At 36.7% G+C, this 25,412-nt stretch overlaps 1 protein-coding gene across 2 annotated transcripts in view; it reads right to left on the bottom strand.

The window, feature by feature from the left end:
• LOC137277705 (solute carrier family 12 member 2-like) overlaps positions 1–25,412 on the bottom strand; it is a 72,400-nt gene that overhangs the window by 32,038 nt on the left and 14,950 nt on the right. For both annotated transcript variants that reach the window (XM_067809585.1, XM_067809586.1), the window contains exons 2-3: positions 13,848–13,991; positions 11,974–12,145 (exon numbers count right to left, since the gene is read on the bottom strand). In XM_067809585.1, the coding sequence (XP_067665686.1) occupies positions 11,974–12,145; positions 13,848–13,991 (316 nt within the window). The remainder of the gene's footprint in view (positions 1–11,973; positions 12,146–13,847; positions 13,992–25,412) is intronic.

Genomic DNA, 25,412 nt, shown 5'->3' with positions numbered 1-25,412 from the left:
AATCAATATGATTCACTCAATCAATAGAGCGTTCAACGATGAAGCTGGTTCATCACTTAGCTCTTGCCTTCAGACAAAAGACAATGCTCCTAACCACAACACCGAACCTGTCAAAAGACCATATTGTCCTACATGAACTCTAGATATTAATAATCTCTTATAATAGCATTTTGAAAGACAATATTCATAAATGAGAGTCACATCTTGCAGTAAAGCGTACCTGTAAAAAGTGACTTCATATTTTATACTACACAGAACACATCACCATGAATAACTCAATACTTCCCTAAACTGTTTTGCATAATGGCAGCATAAATATTTCAAGGTTTCACGGCGGGTCAGCACCTACAGATTCCAGCTACAGAATGGATATCTACAATGGATGTCTCAGAGGAATAGCTGTTTTTCTGTTCTTTGAACAGTTGCACGAATTTGGTTACACAAATTCATCTCATAAATATATAAGGTGACTTGAGAAGGAAATTCTGTCCCATGAACTTCAAACAACAGCACTCTGGCCAAATCAGAGTTAATAGGTGTAGCTAACTGATCCAAAGATATTTTTAATTATCTATGTCACCTAGTGTACTGGTGTGCGTTACTCTGATATTATGTGCTGAACTGTTCAATATTTGATCATCTTTTTTTCTCTACCCTCATAGACATATCTATATGTCTCAAATAAGTCAATGTATTATTTTTATTATTTATTAAGTCAAATTTATTACTTGGTCCCGAGCAGATCAACACGAGACTTGACTGTATATACACTGAACATTGATGTGGATGATATAGAGCAACAAATACAGAAAGAAATATACAAACTCATATGCATTATCTTTTGCCTAAGTGGTCTCATACAAACTGACAAGTAGAAATATGCCATGTTTATTGATGAGTGTCCAAATAACAGTTAACATTTTTAATGTCCTAAATGAACATCCAGGCAATGTCACTGTCCAATCAGAGTGAAACAGCTCGTCTGAGACTACTGTGGATTACAACTGCACCTTACATGCTGTAAGGGATACTGGTGTAGCCTATTGGTCAAAGCCTAGTTTATCTTAACCAAAGACCCGGGTTTGAATCCTGAAAGGGGTACAATGTGTGAAGCCCATTTCTGGTGTTGTCTCTTTCTCCACAAGGTATTGTTGGAATATTGCTAACAACGGCATAAAATCATACTCACTCATTCACTATATACAGTAAAGAGTCATATCCCTTCGACACCTTCTACAAATCATGACCAAAGCTAAAGACTGCACAGATAGTCAGACTATTTCTGTATCCTAGTTACACATGTTAGAGGACTTCGAAGATTATAATCTACACAGTATTTGAACTATATGCAATATCTTCTTCACCTGAAACCTTAGTCTTCAACATTATGCAAAGAACAGAAGAGCCTTACAAGAACAAAAAGGTTTCACCATTTCAGTGGTGACAGGTAACAACATAAAAGTTCCTCAGTTACTTTCATGAACTTATAAGCAAATATTTGAGGAAATATCCGCAAATAGTTTGATTTATCCCATGGGGGAAAACTCTTGATACAGTAACAAAACACTACAGACAAGTAACAGTACTAGAATCTAAGCAGTGTTCACGCATCCTTGTAGTTGTAAACAGATCTTGTATAGCGTAAAATTAGGAATCAAAGTCCTATTACAGATCAAGGGGGTCCATAAATTACTGGTATATGGACAGAGGAGTCTCTTTGATATTGAAATAATAATACACCTTAACATTGCACACTTAGTTCTGATACTTTTGACTCATGGGCAATGACAGGGTCAACTTGACATCATGTTGCTGCTACACTGGAGACATGATTTGGACAAGCATACAAGCAATCAAACTAAAGAATCATGTTTTGAGGTTTTTGCCATCTATTAATTTAATATGCAAATCTTAAAGACATAACAAGTTATTCACTATCTAGTGAAAGGTCATTGTATGATAATGACACCAAACACCACTAGGAGAAGATAATTCTCTATATCGCTCTACTGAGGCTGAGACAATATGGCACCACAGGAACCAGGTGGTGACTTCCAGGGAACTAGGCGCCACCCACACAGCATCACTTGCATCATTATACACTGTTTCCTCAGATTACTACACATCAATAATTTACACTGTAACTTCACCTCATAGCAGTAGAAACTCAATCTGGCACACTACCATACTACTTGCTTAATGAAATTGATTGTGGGCTTCTCTTGGGCTGATCTCGTCTTCCATGAAAATTCTCACTGATAAGAGACACAAAGGTTTTGTTAATTACATTTTTTATGCTTTTTGGGAAATCCTGGTCAAATCATGACACTTCTAGGATGAACTCAGCATCAATATTGAGAAGAACTAGACACTTTCACACTTCACAGAATAAATGGAATTGAGACAATAAAGCACTGGGATGTGACTCAAGGCACACAATAGGTTCTGAGAGGAATATCTTTCATGGGATTACGCTACCAGTACTGGAGAGAAGAGGATCTATATGCAACTGTCATATAAGCATCTGTGGAACCATCCTGCAATCAGTAATTATTCATAAGGCTAAAAAAACTACTTAATATTAACTAGAACATAAAAGATATTCCTCATCTGTTTCTTTATTCAACAATATTTTTTCCATAAACAATATTTAAAAATTGAGAATACAAATATGTAGACACATCGGAATACGTTTATTACCATGACCATGAAGATGTGACTATAGATACTATGAATTCATTCAGCAAAGGCCATTTGAAGCTGAAAAATGAAAAATCCTCCTTGTCTAATCAATGTTTAATGGACTGGACAAGCCATGACTATTTCTGAACCTATATGATCATCATTTTAACAATAATAATATTAAGAATGCATATTTATATATGTGCGTCCAATCCATCTCGACAGACATGCTCAAGGCGCTACATTTTCCCAGGTTGTCACAAAGCATACTAAAGTTTTACACTTAATAAGAACACGTTATCGACCAACACACAGGAAAGAGTTCTTAACAATTAACAATATTAAGTCGAGTCATTAGAGGCTAAAATTTAAAATGTCCCAATACGGTCTATCCAGTTGAACTACAAACTGGAAGTATGTATGATGTTGACATGGTCTACAAAACAGAGCGGCAAACTGAAAACATTGACAACACAGAGATGACAAACCCAAAGCAGTGTAAACAGAACTTTCAAAGATCAAAATGGCAGTTTGACCATAAAAGTAGTAGTCAACTAAATATTCAAAATAAGGATGGATTCTCAGAAAGGCAACATCACACTAACCAAAATGTATTGTCTATTTCGTAGAATTTCATATTGGCACAATTTGAAGCTAAAATTCATAGCAACTACCATAAAGACATAGAAGCTTGCATCATGGTCCAGATTATAGAGCTACAAATATAAGTGATACACATGAAGGAACAATTTTACATATGTCAGCTTCTGTTTTATTAGGAACACAATCTTTCACAGTAAGAATATACTAGTACATGTTGTGTTCCTCATTATACAGATGCTGACACCAATACATTTCCTTCCTGTACACTGAGGGAATGAGTTTAGTCTTATGCCGCACTCAGCAATATTCTAGCTATGTGGTGGCGGTTCCTCCTGTTAAAAGGCAGACCATAGATACTATATACATAGATACTATAGGTGGAAAAACTAGGAAATCCAGGATCTAATAAATTTGTTTTACAATATTTGACCTGATCAGTTTACCTTCATGGCATGGTTCAGTCATGGGTTTGCTGGTCCAGACTGTCAAGTGATAACTATAATATGGATGACAGCAGCAACAATATAATGGAGCTGTCCACTGTCTGTGTGTCCAGTTTATACTTCAAACCAACAATATCAGTTCATTTCAGTGGGACAAATTTATGGATGACAAATGCTGTTATTCATGTATAAGGACCATAGGATTTCAAAGGATATTCTTCTTGTCCATCATGTGCATGAAAGCTAGGTAGCAGGAAAGTTACATTAAACATGTGAGAAACAACAAAATATATAAGATAACAAGCACTGTCGCTAAGGTGGCATAATACCCCACCGCAAATTATCTAACCAAACGTAGAAAGTAATGAAAGTGAAGGTTGTAGTCAAGAAGTTAAATGTCAATAAACACATGACCAGTGAACCTCTCTTGATATCTTGCTCTGTAGTTGTTCACAAATATTTCCAAGACTCGCTTTGATCTTGATATGAATGTCATAGTGTACGAAATTTGCTAAAATAGTAATTAAGAAATCGCTTATTGAAAAAAATTCAAGAGTATTTTGAAACTCTATGAAGAAAATCCAGTGAATCATTCATGAGATTTCTTGCTAACAATCTTCGCATGAGGTTTAAAACGCTGAAATCTTCAAAGTGCCATCATGTCCTTGAGTATCAAGTGAAGGTCACCAAAATCGACTAGGCCGTGTGCCTTCTCTTAACAAAGCATGGTGCTGCATATGAAGAAAATCCAAAGAACAGTTCTTGAGATATCTCGCTGAAATGGGTAAAACGTTTACGTTTAGTTGTTTTATGCCAATTTTGGCAATATTCCAGCAATATCACGACAGGGGACACAAGAAATGGGCTTAACACATTGTGCCCATGTGGGAAATCAAACCAAGACCTTTGGCTTACACCATTTGAATACCCCACTGCCACAAGAGTAGCTGGAACAAATGCAATTCTTACATCTCCAAATCAGATTTTTATCACCTGCGACTGTTAGTTCCGTTGTGCAGTCAAGAGGTCCACTTTTACTCTACCAGAAATGAACATTGACATGTCTCAATGCAGTTACAAACTTCAGTTATTTCGAAATGTGTAATGTGAGAAAAATGTGATTTCAATGCACTAACAAAATCCTGTTGGCACACGATGTAACACGGAACATGTGTCAATGATCAACAGCCAACAATCCAGTATCGATTCTATCTTTATATCACTTCCAATGCTATCATCAGCTAAATAACATCATCCTCAGTGTAATTACTTTCTGATGGCCCTTGCCTGTGCCCACCTCCCATCTTGAACATTTACTTGTCACTGAAGCTTTTAACACCTTTGGGACAAATCTTGCTATCAATCTTGCCTATACATCTTAGATGTCTCTTTTAACATGAAAACGTATCACTTGAAGCACTGCACACCACATCAGTTTGTACTAGTTGTAGTGCCAATTATCACTCTCTTGGATTCAGGGTATCTGGCCAGTGTCACTGGTATACACTACAGTTTCCATGATATGTAAACTGTTGTGCATACAGTGTACATATACAATAGTTATAGCCAAGATGTTATATGCTGGTGTTATATGCTGGTGTCAATAACGACAAACTGTATATCAGACTGCCTGTCCTTAGAACAGAAAACACATCCATAATTTTCTGACAAGCGTTCAAAGTCACTTACAAGTCTTAACTTGTTAAGCCTGTGTCTCTAAACAATTCACAAATGTGCAAAAGTCATATTCCTTGTTCAACATTAACAAATTCTGAGCCCATTTCTGTAATTATAACAACTCAAATACAACCTTGAAAAAATTTACTGTCAACAACAACAACTGTCTTTCCTCAGGAACTGTCGTTGTACGAGGGGTGTCCCAAAGGTGTTCAGCCTCACTATATTCTTGATGTCCAATGTTAGAAAAGCTTCCATTTTATTTTGAAGGAATCATTAGCAAAGGCATCTGCAGACTTTCACATGTGGTTAATGTGGTTAATGAAATGTTTGTCATCACAACTGGGGTGTAATATTTCTTTAAACACTGCAGAAAGTGAAAAACAATCTGTCATTTGGTACCTTTGAGATGATGCGCCGAGATAATGTGATATAAAATATGTTCAGTACAGTGTGGATGACTTTTCATAATCACCATTCAAAGATTTGGACTGCTTGATTTATATTTAGACAAGGCTTTTTTAAAGGACACCCCCATTTTAATCTTTCAAATTAATCTTTTAATCTTTCAAACATTTTGTCCAGACATTCACGTCGGCACTGTTTACAATATATTGAGAGTGTGACCATTGAGTACTTCGTTTGAACCCTTGGCATCATGCATGAAGAAGTGAAAACATTAGAATAAGTTATGTCCTTTTGATTACATCATCTGAAAGTGGGGGTGGGTAGTGTCTCCAAACCTAGCAGTAGACAGCAGGGTGGGGGAGTCACTTTAACAAGAGACTGTAGTTTCAAAATACATTTTTATGCTCCTTAATATCTACATTTGATTCTAGAGGACTTCTAAAGTCAAACAAAACACAGATCTTGAGGCATGGCAAAAACAATTTGCTTGAGCTTGAGAGATGATATGTAGAGAAATGAAACATAAAAACAGTTTGCATTTTCACAATTGTTCAGGAGAGGTCAACCACTTTTGGGACACCCCTCATACACAAGGAAAGACCAGTGTGCATGATTTGTCTACATTTCAAGGTTGACCATGAATGTGAATTATTTCCAGTGGGTTTGTACAACTATTAAACAACTATTAAACTCTAATTTACTAAACAAGCCTAACAGTTTCATACTGGTGTCAAATCCCTCATCATTGTGAAACTTTTATAATATTAAATCCAAGATTTCAAGTACAAAAAGAACCAGTACAAAAACAGTGGGGAGCCACCAAAAATGCGCTCCACACTTGGGAAATCGAATCCAGCTCTTCGGTGTGATGACAAAACGCTATAAAGTGTAATCACAAGGCCACCTCATCTCCATGCTTAATATAACAATAAACCACTATCAGCTGATCGTATGCCATCTACAAGTGATGTACAAGGAACAGACAAACATGAAGAAAACCAATCATCCGGATTACACAGTGCGAGAAATATGAATCATTAAGTTAATGAGCTGTCTATTTAATCAGGTTTACTTAGTTTCCTTGTCCTTCTGACCTTAACATAGCAAGGAACCAAAAACAGATACAAAAAACAAACAACACAATGGCATGAGCACTTCCTCGGTGTATACAAACAAGAGTCATCAGAAGATGACATATCCCCCCACCCCACCCCCGGCATCCCCATGTTTGAAAAGATATGAAATGGTTTTCGAGTTGTGCTCTGTGACCGAAGCCAGTCCCTCCAAGTCTGAAATGTTTCCATGGAAACCAAGAAAATAATATATCACAAAAACCTTTAAAGCCAAAAGGCACCACTTTGGGGTCTGCAACACATATCCAGAAAGTTTTACTAACAGACATTAAGAAGTTTTTGAGTTCTGCTCTGGAAACGAAACACACCTCTCACTTTTGAGATTAGGTCCAAAACGTTTCCATGGAAACCGAGAAAACAATACATCACAAGATCCTGTACATAGCAAAAGGCGCCACTTCAGCTTCTGACTGATATATCTACCAAGTTTTGCAGAAAAATATTGAACGGTTTTTGAGTTCTGCTCCGGAAATGAAGCCCACCCCACCATAAAACTAACACCAAAATGTTCTGGGAAAAAAACAAGAAAATATAAATGCCAAAAATCTGTAAATAGCAAAAGGCACAACCATAGGCTGAGATTACTATATCTGTCAAGTTTGGTCTAAAAATATTGAACGGTTTCTGAGTTATGCTCCAGAAACAAATGATTACGGATGGATGGGGGACAGACGGACAGACAACAGACGAGGTGTCGACTATATCCCCCCGCATTACATTCCGGGGGGATAAAAATGATATTGATCCCAAATGTTATTTCCTTCAGACAAACACTACTGCTTCTACATGACAATATAAGTATGAATATGTCCATCACATTGATAAAGATGCATATATGCACTGTGCATATAAATGAAAACAAAACACACATACAATAACCATGCCAAATTATACATAGAAATTGTAATGAACCTGTCATACACAGCTTCAAGTTCACAAGCTTACAAATAGTTCCTGATCATGTCAATTCAAATTGAATGCTTCTATACCATTTCTTCATGAATATCAATTCCATGAAGACAGTAAGCTTCATATGAAAAAATGATATTATCATTATAAAAATTGATCCAGTATTCAATAGACAAATTCAGAATAAGCAGGAAAGTTCAATGCTAAACAACTTCCAAACCAGCTGATGGCATCTATGGTGCCCTTTAACAATGCAAGCAATTTCTGCATTGTTGACCTACTATAGTGTCAGAGAACTTGGAATCTTAGGCATACTGTCTATCAACAATATCAACATAATTAGTCATCATCATATGACATTCAAATTAACACAAGTAAAACCAGAAATGGTTCATTAAGCAGTTTGATGAGGTAGGTCACTGTGACCAGACATAACCAGCATATCGGCTTACAAACTACACATAATTATTGCTGGTACGCTTCAGTGAAGGAGGAGCTGTGGCATAACAATCATTTTTTTGTTTTCCTGAATTAATGTCAAGAACAGAATTTCATGCATGTAACAATATGGAAGTAAAATCCATAGGAACATTGGTTGTAGATCTTCATCGTATTGGTAAACATGTTAATATAAGGGTACAGAACTTAGATACTAGTGATTATACAGGCAATTAAAATAATCTTGGTAGGTTTGTCATCCAAAAATGTGCTAAAGATTATTTTCAAATGATACAGAAGAATATCCAATCAGAACTTGAGAAAGTCATGGAAACGTCTAAAAGCCATTGCCTCCAGTAAGATCAATGGGTAAATATGACATTCAAACTCATGACCAGCAGATCCTACAAGGGGAGTACCTCTGAACAACTGAACATACAAAAACCATTCATTTCCCACACATGACTATACCAAGAACCTGTATCTGCTTCTGTGGTGTGACTGTGAAATATGTAGCACAGTGTAAAATATAATTTTTATGTGCAACTTTGAGGAAGTCAAGTATTTTATGATCATTATCATTATCACAAGGTATGTACTGTCATGCGCTGCATCTGAATTTCAACCTTGGTAAGTCCATATGGTTCATAGCAATATGGTTTTACTTAACACAAGCTGTCAGGAAAGGACCCAGTCTTGTACACAATGTCACCTTGTCAGCAATGAACCCACTTAACAGAAATATTTCATGATTACAAAATACCATACAAAACATATAAACAACACATTTTGGTAGTAATATATAAACTTAATGATAGTCACAAACAGTAACCAAGGTAACAGCAACACATACGGAAAGAAACTTTATTGGTGAAATAATGTGTTTACTTAACATCTGGCAAACATATGCATATTTATCACAACAACAAATACTTATTGTGGGTCAAATCTTTGCTAATGTGAAAACCATGTCCCAACTATTTGGCAAGGTGAGGGAACACAAACCGGTTCACATCCTACAATGACTTATAGATTTTTGCTGAGACAGAAGGGCCTGCTCTGAACAATCTGTGTAGGTCAATGAGCAGCTGAGTAACCTCAACACAATAAAAGTCAACTGTCCTTGGAGCTTGGCTAGCTTCACAATTACAACCGAAACTGATCATAGTGAGACTCTACAATTCTTGGATAATGACCATATCAGTCTTTCACTGGAGCAAATAGGATTTGTCTTCCAATATCAGTGACCAACTAATGAGCTCACTCCATTCCTTGCTGGCAATTTCACTGTCAGAAGAATCAAGGTCTCTTTGACCTCTACCTTCAGCAGGTTGTTCCCATAAGGAATTTTTTTCAAGAAATAAATAAATTCATCTCATGTTGGCAATTCCAAACATATTGTCCATTAAAACTCAGTCCAATCAATCTTAAGCTGTTTTTGTATCATATGGAGAGGAAACATATATGCCCTCTTTCATCTGTTGCTTTTCATGAAATGCTGCACTTCCTTGTAATAATTAAACTGACACTTATAACACAAGGAAATGAGTGAATATCATGCACTTAGGAAAAACATCCTGGTTACAAACAAAGCTCCAGCCAGTTCATCGGATTTTCCTTAGTGTACTGCCTATGCATGCCTTTAGTATAGTGTACAAAATATGTATAATTTTTAAAGAAGATCAAAGCATTTATGATAAATACACGAATAAGAAAGCATCCAGCAAGCCAATATATCCTTGAGTAAGACTATCTACTATATTACTTTAGAGGTCAAATATCTTTCATTCATACCAAAGATTCCAAACAGATCAGACAGTGCCAGTCTATATTCGGTTTCTGTTAACACCTAATAGGGGAGAGTAAGCAAACCCCACCTGATGCTTTAGCAATCAACAAGATTTTTTTTAAAAATCTGAAATTTCATGTTACCGTATACTACCGTGTATAAGCCGAATTTTGAGGACCCCAAAAAGCTGTCTGTAGAAGGGGGTTTCACAAAAATATTTTTCTGGCCGTCAGTGCTCTGTCAGGACAATTAGCGGTACACCTGCTAGAAAATTCACTTTGTCATAAATGATCAATAAAATACAAATTGAGTTATACAGTTTTCATTATTTCAAATTATTTTGCCCTTATCCATTATTAAGTTTCGTACTTACCTATTTACACACAGTAATAATTAAACAAAAATTACATCCTGTCCTTTGCCATTTGCAAAATGACATGCCCATCCGATCAGCTGTTCCCTGTGACATCACATGCGGTGATTGCTTCCTGTTGTTTTGTAATGCCACACAAAAGATATGCAAGTACCCTTCTCCCTTTTACATTTTCATTTTTATGTAATCGGAAAATTACTATTAAAAGATTTCTCAAATAATATCTATGGTTGTCTGTTTCCCGATATCAGTGGCTTTCTGCTGTGTAACTGAAGAAGCATGTGTACGAGAATGTTCTTCAATAAAATTGGGAAAAATAGTTTGTAAGTCTAATTCTGTCAATTTGACGTATTATTGTGGATAAACAAAGGAAAAACAAAGATTTTTAAAATAATGGTCAATATAATCTTTATTAGATATTATTCTCACTTCGCATACTTACATTTTACATCCAAGACTGTAACTGCCAGATGTCTGATGCTGGGGGATCGGCTTACGCACGAAACATACCATTTTGACACTGATTCTAGGGGTCAAGTTAGGGGGTTGGCTTATACACGGTAATATACGGTAATGTTAACAGTGCAAAGAGCTTTTTCATTTTCCATTAGACCTTCCTTAACAACAGTGACGCATGTGGACGAAGTTCCACATGTTCATAAAATTCATTATGTGAACAAAATTAACAACTTTTGTTTCTTTTTTGTCCAAAAAGACCATGTGGTGTAACTGTAACGAGTTCCAAAGTAATATGGTGCTGAGATAGTAATACGATCCCTATCAGAAGTCATAAATTCTGATCGATGACTGAATGAATGAATGACTGAGTTGGGTTTTTACACCACTTTAAGCAATATTCCAGCAATATCACAGAGGGGAACACCATGAATGGGCTTCATCTGATCAATGAATTTACTTGCATGCATCAGAATCGCTATCAATGACACACAAGGTAACCCTTGTTTAAACCATGAACTGAGGAGTCTCATTGGTCAATGTTGTCTTGATGTAGAATGCTTCATGTGTCTTGTTTAATGCAAAGAGCAATTATGATCGAAGTAGACACGAACACCATTGTCAACCTAACAGTGACTACCACCAGGTGATGAGAGTTAATCAAGCGACAAGACTCAACTTTTCAGTTCGCTTTCAAACAGTTTGTTTATGAATTAATCTTTATTGTACACTGGCTTCAGGACTTATGCTATTTTGTTCTTACGTTCCACATCACGTCATCTTGTTACTTATTAGATATTACCAGTCGTTGTTGCTGTTAATCTGCTGCTGGTCACTACACACTTTGCATATACCCTTTTCATCACTTGAAGTTGTAATCCTTAAAGTTATATGCTTTGTTTCTTAGTCCCCAATATCAAACAATGATGATGGAGCTCTTAAAATTTATGTGATTGCATGATGAAGACATTTTCCATCTTCAGAGTGGAAAAGAGTCATGTAAGATCATGCTAAAAAAATCTGTCTCTATCATGAATATGTCTAAAAGTGTCCATCACATACCTCCCTTTACTTCTCCATTTGTACAAATGGCCGACATGGACAGTGCAGTAAGTGTCGTGACAACAGCAGACAGGAGGATGATGACAGCAGTTAGTCCCATGCCAGCCTGCCCTACCACCCACGACAGGCGGATGAACAGCATCACACCCCAGATATTTAGCAGACATCGTACCTGGACACACACAAGAAATCAATGTTCATGCCACAATGGTGAAGAAAACTATAACAATAGTGAGTGAGTGAGTTTGTTTTTACGCCGCATTCAGCAATATTCCAGCTATATAGCTGTGGTGTGCAAAACATCCGGTCTGGACCAGACAATCCAGTGATCAACAGCATGAGCACTGATCTGCACAACTAGGAACAGATGACATGTATTAACCATCCCATTAGTCGCCTCTTACGACAAGAATAGTCGTCTTTTATGACAAGCATGGGTTTCTGAAGGCCTATTCTAACCCGGACCTTCACGGGTCCGATTAGAAGGACAGGGACCTTTTATCTTAAGTCAATAAAGCATGCATTATGTTTTTGTTTATTAATACACTGGTCAAATCACCGAACAGAAAATGGGTATCCAGTGGGATAAGTCTTGTGACAATAACCTTCTACAGTCTAACAGGCAGCTTGGGTTATCTGGGTTAAAAATGTGCTGTGCTTTGATTGGTGCTATGAGTTATGTGGAGTTTGGTGCTATTAAAACTGACATGTTTAATTTATTATGACATAATTATTATGTTTCCTAAACGATTTCAGGAGAATATGATGACAATTTTTCTAATTAAAGTAAGGTAAGTTCACTCACCAAATTACTTTCTCTTGAGACTCGAAATATCAAAACTCTGTATCCAGTATATATAACTATGCATGATGACAATTTTTCTAACTAAAGAAAGGTACAAGGGGTACCCCAAAAGAGGTCAACCACACCTGGACAATTATAAAAATGCAACTGTTCTTATGTTTTATTTTTCTACATATTGTCTGTCAAGCTCAAACAAATTGTTTGCCATGTTCCAGGCTCACGATCCCCATTTTGTTTTACTTTTCATCTTGGTACCCCAAAATGCAAAATCATCAATAAATGCATCACTAACTTCAGGAAACAAAATATGAAAGAAACATTTTGTGTGTTTGAGATAAGCAAAAGTCCTTTAGAATCAAACATAAAAATGCAATTTGAAACTATGATTGCTTTTGTTAAAGTGACCCCCGACCCCCCGATGTCTACTGACAAAGGCCGTTTTGGAGACACTACCCACCCCCACTTTCAGATGATGTAATCAAAACGACATAACTTATTGTAATGTTTTCACTCATTCATGCATGATGCCAAGGGTTCAAACGAAATACTGAATGATCACACGAGTGTCAGCTCTCGATATATTGTAACAGTGCAAACTTGAATGTCAGGACAAAATGTTTTTGAAAGATTATAATGGCCTCATCTAAATATGACTTAAGCAATCCAAATCTTTGAATTGTGATTATGATGTAAAGTCATCCACAATATACTCAACATTTTCATATCACATTATCTGAGCACATGCCATCATCCAAGAGGTACCAAATGACAGATTGTCTTTCACTTTCTGCGATGTCTAAAGAAATATTACACCCAAATGTGTTGTGATGACGAATATCTTGTTAACCACATTAACCACATATGTGAATTCTGCATATGCTTTTGCTAATGATTCAAAACTAAAATGGAAGCTTTTCTAACATTGGACATTGAGAATATAGTGAGACCGACCACTTTTGGGGCACCACTCGTACATACTCTCACCATATTACCTTATCTGGAGATATCAGTTATCAAAAACTGTATCCAGACTAACCTAAATCATACAGTATCAATATCCACAACTCACCAGAACACCTTTGATCCAGCCAAATTTCAAAGCCCCTTGCTGTGGCTTCTTGTCAGTGGTTATCGCCACAGTACTTTCACTGACCAACCTCTCTTCACCGACCAAGAGGGGATCTTTGTGTCTACCCCGAATTTCTTCATCATCCTGCAACATCAAGCAGCTTGATGAAACCTGGTATGTGTGGGTTTTTGATCATTTTATCTTGATGTAAACAAACCATAACCTAATTGATTCCAAACCTGACTTTAGACCATGATGTCATGATTTAAAAAAAATGGTGGCATCCTGTCATGAACATCTGCCTGTCTGAGAATAAATGCTATTTAGGATTGTTTTCATTGAGTCACAAAATCTAAACTACTTTCTACTGATAGTAAAATATGAATTTGCATGACATTACTTATAACATAACTATTTCACTCTTGGAAGCGAGGTGGGTGTCAATATAATACTATTTACAGTATTACTGTCACTTCGACAACAATATCGATTGCTATCAATTGCGAAAGAAATTGCTATGTTGCAAGTGGTGTCTTGCAAAAATTCTTTTGGTTATCAGTCATTTACTACAACTAGTAAGTAGTTTGGATTTTTTAACTTGAGGAAAACAAGTCTAAATAGCATCTTCTATCTTGGAAGGGAATCGAACCACCCGGTTTAATACATACAAGCTTCCACAACGCTTGCTTTGCACTCACAAAAAGCATATTTACCATGAATTGAGGGAACCTGTGGAAATCTATGCATGATGACACCATCATCCGACACCTGGGAGTATTTGACGCCAACCTAACGATTTCTTTGTTGAGAAATCAGCAAATCTATGAGCTTGTTGCACATTTTATATACAACTAACCGAAAATCCTTCCTCACATGATGTCAGTGCAGTGCTTTGGCGACAGAGTTGCGTAAAATGTCCATGGTTTTTTGAGTGGGTGAGAGTGGCTTTCTGGCAACTTTTATATCACTCGGTATTAATTACTGTAAACAGCCAAATTTTTGCGACCGTTTAATTTTCGCAAACTTTGCGTCCGACTTCATGACAGGAGAATAAAAACATGCGATAATACAGATATATCATACACTCTATTCAGGTAAGTCAACAACACAAAAACAATACAGGTGTCATTGCTCATTCACGTGTCACCACCGGGCTAATCTGGGTTAACACGGCTCAATCACGTTCTATTTTCATTGTTCTAGCACCTAATAAAAAAGGATTACTTCTGAAATCAATTACATTAATTTGTTGTTAGATCACTTTGCAAATCTGTTTATTTTATAACTGCTCAAAGGTCATGCACCTGCATGTCGTGTAAAAACATTCAGAGACGCCCCTGTAACAAGATCACCTTGCGAAAATATGAAGGCGCAAAAAGGTTTAGTGACCATCACTCGCAAAAATTTAAAGGCATGGAAATAAGACAATTTACAGTAACCATGCATTTATAAAGAATGACTTTGGTGTTCCGCTTAAAACTGCAATATATGTAATGTTTAACAGAGGACAAAGTCTTTAAAGTGATTAATACGGATAACATCACTGACACACTAACTTAATGTACAAAACATATTTAAAAGAGTACTGATGTAACACTGGGAATATATATTACAGTCGAACCCCAATGTCTCGAACTCGGTTGAGACGAATTCTCGGATGTATCGAACTGACATCTCGGTCCCTGCCGATTTCCTTATATTTATCATTATTTTTACCCTGATGTGTCGAACTAGATGTGTCGAACTCATTTTAGGGTCCCCAAAGGCTCTAACAAGTACAAATTTACCCTTTTGTCTCGAACTGTCAAAGCTGGTTGTTGCAACTGAAAACTTCAGTCGCGCAATCAGAAGTCATCCTCATAAACGTGCTACCTAAAGATCAAAAGTAATGATTAACGGACTCAACAATCAAGTGACATGTTTAACTACGCATCTATACACACATTGTCAGCACACTTAAAAACTGAACTTTACTCAAACAATTAACCATAATTAAGTTGTTACCAGTGACACGTTGATCGCGGACCGACAGGATATCTCTAAACAAACAATGGCGCATGTTGTTGTCATGTGACAGTCTATGTTAGCGGTCATGTGATTTCCTTGAAAATACAAAATGAGAAGTGAGGAAAACGGAGTTGGATTATCTAATGTTTTGATGTTTTGATGTTTTGTTTTTGGTTTAGTATTTAAGGTGTAGGATCAATTTTTTTCACCAGTACGGTTAGTAACATGGCAGAGCAATTCAGCAAAGGACCCGATCAGTCCGGGGGGATAACTGGATTCTGCTGTGATGCCATGCCCGAATGCCAAACAGACTGTAATTTCGGATTTCTTTAAGAGATAAATTCCCCACATGTACACGTATGCACATTCCGATTCCGTTTGTTTGAACTATACAACTTTTTATACTGACTGAAAATGAATTAGTGCTGTCAACTAAATGGGATCGCTTGTGAGTTTGTTAAATTATTCTTGTTCTTATCTTTTTGTATGCACATTTATTTGCCATGACGAATAAAGTGATTGAATTGATTTACATTTGTATATGTTGTAATTTAAAAATCAATACTGCCGTAAACGTTTATTGCAAAGATATATTGTTCGTATGTGTATCCTACTGCAAAATAACGATGTGTTAAGGACCGTGGTCGTGTTGGTTCTTGGTCTTTTCAATGCTGACGGATGTGTTGAACTTTCCCCTTGGACCCGACGAGTTCGACACAACGGGGTTTGACTGTATACGGCAGCTATATGACCCAATATACAACAAGAGTCTGATGTTGCGCAATATACATTACCTTACCTTACACATAAATGTTGCTTTCTGACTGGCTAAGCGCTCTTCTATTATTCAATATGTTCCCTGATTACATGAGGTGAATGCAATGCACCCCAATTTGGTACTTTGTGGTTGTATTTCTTTATCTCAAATAATACTGACGCATGTATTATGTACAGAAATTGCCAAAGGCAAGTGATGGGAGATAACTCTAAATCTGTTTTTTCTTATGTCATCCACAAAATCTAACGATGGCTATGAAAAGATTTGCCTAACATTCCAATAAATAAATTTTGACAAAACTTTAAAATTTAGTCTGAGTAAATACTAAGAAAGAAATTACACCGCTGCAACTTTACTAAAACATTACCCGTGGAAAAAACAGCAAGATGCAACATTCAAATCATTTGATTCACACAGGTTGGCTGAAGAGTACAATCCCATGCTTCAAACAGTTCAAAATTAACACTGAAATGTTCGGTAAGATAAATATGTTGTTCACTGGTCCTTCAGGGACCATGGGCTGAGGTGCCCTCGTGACCAGTCAACAACTGGTCGGATGTGACTATACATACTACATGATATGTCGTGTGTTGTGCTATATATAACATGATATGTCAGATGTGGCACCATGTACCATGGTCTGTATACAACGCAATACATCATGAAACAAGGTTTCATGCAATAAAATAATTACTTACACTTATGGTTCAGTACACCACACCATTTTATTGCTTAAGTGGACACTCATGTCTCCTGTAAATACCCTTACTAATTAGTCATATGGGTTCACAGTTCAGTACGACAAGGTAAAACTCTGTATGACAACAACCTAAAATACTTGTGGCTACCTACTTGTTTTGTGATACATTATTTATCAGACTACATTGATGGGCACTAGATTCATCATAGGAACTTACCATTGGGAAAAACCTCCATCCATTAACCTATCTATCCAATGACATTATATTGGTGTCTACATTCCGTAATGCTATGTGCATCAAATATTCAAATTTCAAAACACCGCCAATACAATTACCAACACACAACCAAATTTCATCCATGCATCAGTGTTGCTACATTATGCTGCTATCAGAGAAATTCATCGTGTTGTTTACAAAGGCTGTATTCCACAAAAACTCAGCTACCAGTCCAGAAACAACAACAACTACATACTGAAACCAGAAATAGAAACCACATACTGAATTATACACAGTACATCATCATTACTGTCAAACGCAAAGGTATTTCTTAAAGCACATCCTCCAATTACATGTATTATATATTCTTCAACAGTCATATTTCACAACCTTACGAGATAATCACAATGTATGGACATAGTTCAAGAAAAACACCTATTCTAATTTCTTTTCCAAATTAAAATTCAGGTGAACTTTTCGGAGACACTCAGAGTTATAGTTGAGAATCAAGCCCTTAAACAACATCTACAAGTAATACACATAAAGGCGAGAATTTATGGATGTCAACTTCTTTATTTTGCGGATCACAACATATCAGAATCCCCTCTATCCTTTCACAATCTTTAGGCAGTTTTGACAATTATTCAATTGTTTGTCCATTTTCCATTACCATTTTAGTTGCATAAAGGTTCCCAAATTAGTCAGCAGATTAAACATATCAGAATGGCACAGCAGAAGTTCATGAAAACCTGTGTTCATTCCATTCCAACTGAAAATATATCACTACATGTGGGGTTTCTTATCAATTTTATTACCAACAAAACCTTTCAGGTAAACAAACTCTGAATGAAATGATCGGATCCTTAATCTATTAAACTGACAAAATTGGTGTGATCGATGAAGCAAGGGTCTGCTGTGGAAGGGCACCATGAACATCACTTTAGTGATTGATTATTCCAGAAATAAGGTTTCAAGAATAAATCATGCAACTTCAAATGTCTTTCTCAAAAGATCACAACATATCAGAATCCCCTTTATTCTTTCACAATCTTTAGGCAGTTTTGACAATTATTCAATTGTTTGTCCATTTTCCATTACCATTTTAGTTGCATAAAGGTTCCCAAATTAGTCAGCAGATTAAACATATCAGAATGGCACAGCAGAAGTTCATGAAAACCTGTGTTCATTCCATTCCAACTGAAAATATATCACTACATGTGGGGTTTCTTATCAATTTTATTACCAACAAAACCTTTCAGGTAAACAGACTCTAAATGAAATGATCGGATCCTTAATCTATTAAACTGACAAAGTTGGTGTGATCGATGAAGCAAGGGTCTGCTGTGGAAGGGCACCATGAACATCACTGTAGTGATTGATTATTCCAGAAATAAGGTTTCAAGAATAAATCATGCAACTTCAAATGTCTTTCTCAAAAAGATCGTTTATCCTCAGGTGCCAACTTCATGCCTAGGTCTAGATACTGTGATTTATACCATGCATGAGACTTGGAACTTGTCTTTTAATTTGTCGCCATTAATAACGAAATTATGCATTAAAATTTCAACTTGTCGATTATGTACAATTGGTCAACTTTGGTCTCTTTTTGACTACCATTTTACATTCATCCTGAAACTGCCAAGTATGTGTACCTTACGACAAAAATCAAAGTCATTACTAGTTGTACTGTTGCACTTCTTCCCTCTATGATCCTGCAGTACATACATGCATGGTGCAGAGGGTAATTAATGACCATATTAGCCTTATATCTTATCAACCACTGAAGAAAGCACTGCAAGACCTTCGCCTGGTTGGTTACTTTATATGTATTTCATAGCTTATTTAGTAGCCATGCTGCATCCAACTTGCTGTCACTGAGCAGGACAACTGATTACCCACATTTGTCATTAACTGATGCATGGGATGTGACCTGTCTACTGCAATACGGGATAGCTAATACAATACACAACAGTATACTCATCATGCTCATCTAATGGTGATCAATATACATATCATCAATCTTACACTTCCATTGGAGACTGGATATAATCATTGCAAACCAGACTAGGTACTTGTTAGACACCACTGTACCAGTATTACTCTTTAAGTCCTAATTCAACTTACACCTACCATTATTACCACATGTAGCAGTTGTACAGTAATATGAAGAATGAACACAAACGTGTCATATAAGCATATTTTGGCACTAAAAATGCTGAACAGTATCACGTTCACTTGTCTCAGACTTAGTATCATAGGAAGAGAAGAATACTGGTGTTACAAAGAGCTATGGACTAGAAATATATCCAGGTTTTGTCAGTATGATCCACACTATACAGACAAAACTAAAACTTACTTTGATATTAGTTACCGAGGAAGTATTTACTTTTCTACACCTCTCTGATTTCTGAACAATAAAACTCTCATCATAACAATGTATATTAAAAATTAAAGACTGTTATTTTCGTCCTTAGTGTGGGGTGATTACATATCAAGTGCAACTATATTTGTTTTGACGTTGATCAGATGACACTTATCACTGCTAACTAAAGCAGGGCATACATATCACAGTAAGGTAGTGAATACAATATCTACTGTCTGCCACTTTAGCAAAAAGTAACAAAGCTCACAATAATCCATACAACTGAACTATTGTGACAGAGCCTGTAATATTAGTTTAGGCTAGTTGACACATGAGTATCTGCCACTAACTGCATGCATCATATCTAATTAGATTTACATTTTACTCTCTAAAGCTAGAACTCAAGCCAGGGGTCATGTAATAAAGACGACAGACATATTTATAAAAATATGGCTTCACTTATATATCCAAATTTATAGTCTTATCACATTAGGGCACTACTGTTGTCTTGTTTCCTGGCCAGCTGATAACATTGTTTGTGGACATGGTTTCTCTGAATGTCAAGTCCTGCTACGGATACTCAAACCAAAACCATGATATGAGAAGAATACTGGACAGTCTATTTTATACTTGTGTGGAAAGAGTTTATGATGCAACATATACCAATTTGAATTATGGGATTGAAGACAAATTCTAACATCATTTACATACTTCAAAGGACAAAGTTCTCCCAAAATACAACCGACAAGAGAGAGTGATAGCTTATATTTATACTAGCCATGTATCAGGTGTCCAAACAGATATAAAATCAATTGAGGCCCAACCCTAGCCGCATGAAGTCTATTGGCTGATAATGAGCCCTATCAAGGTAGTATTATGAGCCATCATAATCTAATGAGGTAGCTGGAATCCAGAATGCCAAGTGGTCTATCTATGACTACCTTGCAGGACGGAAGGAATTCAATGAAGAGATCCACAAGTAGTCAGATAATGGGGTTAGTGTGGAAGCCTAAGCTGGTCAAGTATGTATGTGTGCTGCTGTTGTCTTGCGGGAACGTGCGATATTCTCTGTATCTACATCCTCCCTGTCCTTTTGACTTATTAGTCAGAGCTGGGAGAATTAAGTGACCATGAATCGCCATACATCACTGCGATAATGATGCACCTTTCTACAGAAACTGCATCAAGAATATCACAATACAAAAGTGAACTGACTCCCTTCGGCAGCATGATAACGTGATCAGCCACACTTCTGTAAAGCAGGGAAAGAAATGTTGTTACACTGTTCTAGATATTACAGGAACCAGTGCCTGCAACACTACAACTGATTACTGTCTAACATCTACCGATGGTGTCTGCAACAAGACGGAATTAGTTGTCATTTGTGGAGCAGTTTGCATCACCCTGTCCATTATCTTCTCCTGTCCATTATTGAATCTGAATAACAACCTTACAGTTGAATGTGGAAAGGTGAATTAATGGTGAAAATACATAATGGAACTAACAGGGTTTTACCACACCTTCTGTACTAGTGGGGCACTGGGCTTTCAATAATTGATTTAAATTGAAAATACAGGATATCTGACCATCCAATAAAGCAATGAAAAGATGTATACTGTGGTGAAAGATTAAATAATTACAGTGATAATTGGACATTATTTCCTGTAAATAATCTGGTAACCAAGACAAATATTTTTTCACTTATTTTCTGCATTTATACTTTGTGAGCATGGAGAACATATTTCTGAGTAACGAAACCCTGTTTTGAAGTGTTTTTTCTTTAACATCCGCACTGTTCATTGCAAACAGGATGAGTCTAACTGCTCCTTGTCACTGCCACTGACAAGTCACAACCACAGAAAGTGTTGAAACTTGAACCTCAATTGACAGTTATCACAGTATGTTTTATGACATGTTTCATAATACCAACACACACACACTCACAATATTCCAGCAACACAGCAAATAAACATTTAATGAGCATATGAACTAAAGAGTAGGTCTACCATGAGCTTTAATTGCAATAGCGTGACCATTAATTTACCACACATAAAAAAATGTTCATAAACGTCATGCAGTTTCAAATGTTTAGGAGTGAAAACTCAGACACATGACATTAACACATGATGAATTTTTGTTCAAAATAGGTCATATCTATTCACTGTATGATGACAAACAGCAGAATAGTGAACAAAACTGACCAGCTATAGTGAACTCTTACTTGTGTAGCTTTTCAATTTATCTTCATTATTACAATCTAGAATGTCTGCTCACATATAATTCCAAGATGTTAATCAAAATGAATAAACGACCACAGGTTTCTATATGGACAAGGATGCTTGGCAGTGAGGTTGAATTATGACTGATCACACCTTCGCATATCCCAAAGAGTGAGTACAGTTCTATGCAGCTCTTAGCAGTATTCCAGCAATATCATGGCAGGAGATACCAGATATGGGCTTCACACATTGTATCCATGTGGGGAATTGAACCCGGGAAGAGCCAATCCTTTAACCACAAGGCAACCCCACTGCCTCTATATCCCCCCAAAACAGCAACTTTCAACAAAACAAACAATTTATTCAAAAACAAAATCCCCTTATTTGAACATGTCAGATCAAAGTTATACACCATTTATGCTCTAAAATATAAATTGCAGACATCGAGTCAATATATTCCACAGAACGTAAAAGCGCTCTGACCATGAGAACTTCAGCATATTTATCGGACAGCAACTGGAACACAAGCTGTTACCATCACAGGACCTGATAATTCACATTTTACAAATTTTTTATTAAACCTGGTGACCTAAAGTGCTGATGGAATCAAACTGCCTGCTTCAGTCATAGAGGGGTTTAAATCAGGACTGTGTGGTATTACCCCTATTTTTCAGGAGACATTTTAAAAATACAGTGCAATAGTTTCTATGTTTAACGAATATGGGGCCCCACCTGTGAACAGGTGTAAAATCCTTGGAGTCAATTTTGTGTACATATTCTTTCAGTGTTGTCAGAACCTCCAGCATAAGGTACACAACCCTGTGCACTTACAAGAACCCAAGAATCCACTGGTATACGACCAGATTGCGGTGACATGAATACATGAAAACACCCAGTTGCAGGTACAGTAGTGTGCAGTAAACTTGAAAAAAGTATTGCATCAAATGATTTAGGTAAAACAATATCAGCACCTCGAGAATGTACCAGTTGCATTGATATGTGCACTTTAAAAATATCCTATTGTGAATACATAATTTAATTATACTGGGGAAGGTCACACACGTTTTGTTACACTTTGTTACACTTTATCAGGTGTTTGTATAATGTAAATGTGCCTTTTTGAAACAAGCAAGTAGGTTTAGTTTTATGCCGCTTTTAGAAATACTCCATGAATATCAAGGCAGGGACACCAGAAATGGGCTTCACACATTGCACCTCATAAAGGGGAATCAAACACTGGCGTTTAGCATGGCGAGTGAATGCTTTAACCACTAGGCTACCCAGCTTTTGAAATGAGTGAGCCCATAACCGTTAATGAGAAGAAAAATGTCATTTCATATTCAATTTACCATTTAATAAAATTGGAAAGGCTGTGGCAACCTGTAAATTTTAGAGCAAGACTTCTTAAATGCTATTAAGACTGCAGTTCAATTTCATTTGCTCTAGACCCATAAACTAACCTAGGAACTGTTACCATCTAAAATGGAATTTCATCTTACGTTCACTGGCTTTCAAAATGGCCACACCCATGTTAACATGTGACACCGATACACAGCTGAGAAAGGTGCGAAAAAGGGGTTCATCAAATTTATTGCATTTTCCAACAATGAATCATAATGAGCATTATTTTAATGATTTTTGAGGCTTGCCATCAGGGCACAATGAAAATATTTCATCTGTGCCACTTCTATAATTACAGTGCCACCTTATAATTACCATGCCATGGCATGCAAAGGTAGTACTTCTTCAATCCTTGCAGCATTTACTCGGCACAGTTGTTTTGGTAACCCTATTTACACAATTGCAACGAAACTCCTGTCCGTGGATAACTACACTTATCATCTATGTCACTGAACACTGTATAGCTAAATGAAGCTGTGCATGGACTCAGTCATGGTCAATGATTTCACTGAGTGTGAGTGCATGAACTACTGACATACATACACTGTTTCGCTTCAACTGACATCATTATGGAAATGTACCTTCAAAGCAAAATGATGATTGGATTTCGTAACGTCAAATATTGTTGGTGGAGACAATGACGGCTGTAACATTGGCACTGATATGATGGATGCAAACAGGAATGGCTAACAATGTATCCTTTGCTAAAAGAGGACTCCAAGATTAATGCTACAGTTTGCATTGATCTGACAATCTGCATCTAACTTCAAGTTTCTGAAAGTTTGTATGCACAAAATATAATGCAAAATTATCATATTCTTTCATAATAGGTTAGGTTTGATTACAAATACAACATTCTGCTTATTAAACGTTTATGAAGCATGACGTGACAAAATGTTTCCTAAAGGTTTATCTTCTGATGATGAACAGTCTGTTATGCACGAACTGTGTCTTTTTAGTCCATCATTCATATATACTATTATCAGCCATCTGAACTGAATTTTACTAGACCCTATCTTTAGACTTCTAGTTAAAGACTAGCATACTGTAAATATAAATCCCACAGTATCTTAGTTAACATGCTTTACACTGCTCATGTTGATAAACTGAAATGTATTTCCCCAACATGTACATGATAAGGATAATACAGAAGGCACCTCTTTGAGACAGGCATTTAACTGTTGATATTTTGCTTAGTCAATTGTTGTAATTGTGGTTAATTTGTGCCTTGCAAACCACAACAATATAGGATATTAACATTTATAAAATTGAACATACACTACCATGGGCGTGATGTCTTGGTGTAGATGCTAACACTGTTAGTGTTATCAAGGAAGTGACTCTGCCATAATACACAGAGATGTGAGCACAAGATTAATATCAATCATAGTGAGTGAGTAAATTTAGTTTTACGCCACACTCAGTAATATTCCAGCTACATGGCGGCAGTCTGTAAATAATCGAGTCCAGACCAGACAATCCAGTGATCAACAACATGAGCATCGATCTGCCCAATTGGGAACCGATGACATGTGTCAACATGTCAGCGAGCCTGACCACCCAATCCCGTTAGTCGCCTCTTACAACAAGCACAGTCACCTTTTATGGCAAGCATGGGTTGCTGAAGGCCTATTCTACCCCGGGACCTTCACGGGTCTAATATCAATCATAATTTCCTTAAAGGTCACATGCAACGTAAAACACAACTTTGCAGATTCTGGTACCTTTCGGTATGCACTTACCGAAACAAATCATAAAAAATGCCAATTCAACCTATAAAGTTGAAAAAAACGCGATGAAAAAAAAGCCCGCGAAATCGGAGTTCAAACGTTTTACTAAATTCCCCCCAGCGCTGGGGGGAAAACTGGTTTCAACAACTGT

The sequence above is a fragment of the Haliotis asinina genome, chromosome 3, assembly GCF_037392515.1.
Source record: "Haliotis asinina isolate JCU_RB_2024 chromosome 3, JCU_Hal_asi_v2, whole genome shotgun sequence".
Lineage (NCBI taxonomy): Eukaryota > Metazoa > Mollusca > Gastropoda > Lepetellida > Haliotidae > Haliotis > Haliotis asinina.
Note: the sequence above shows the minus strand (reverse complement) of the source record. Positions and strands in the feature narration are given on the sequence as shown.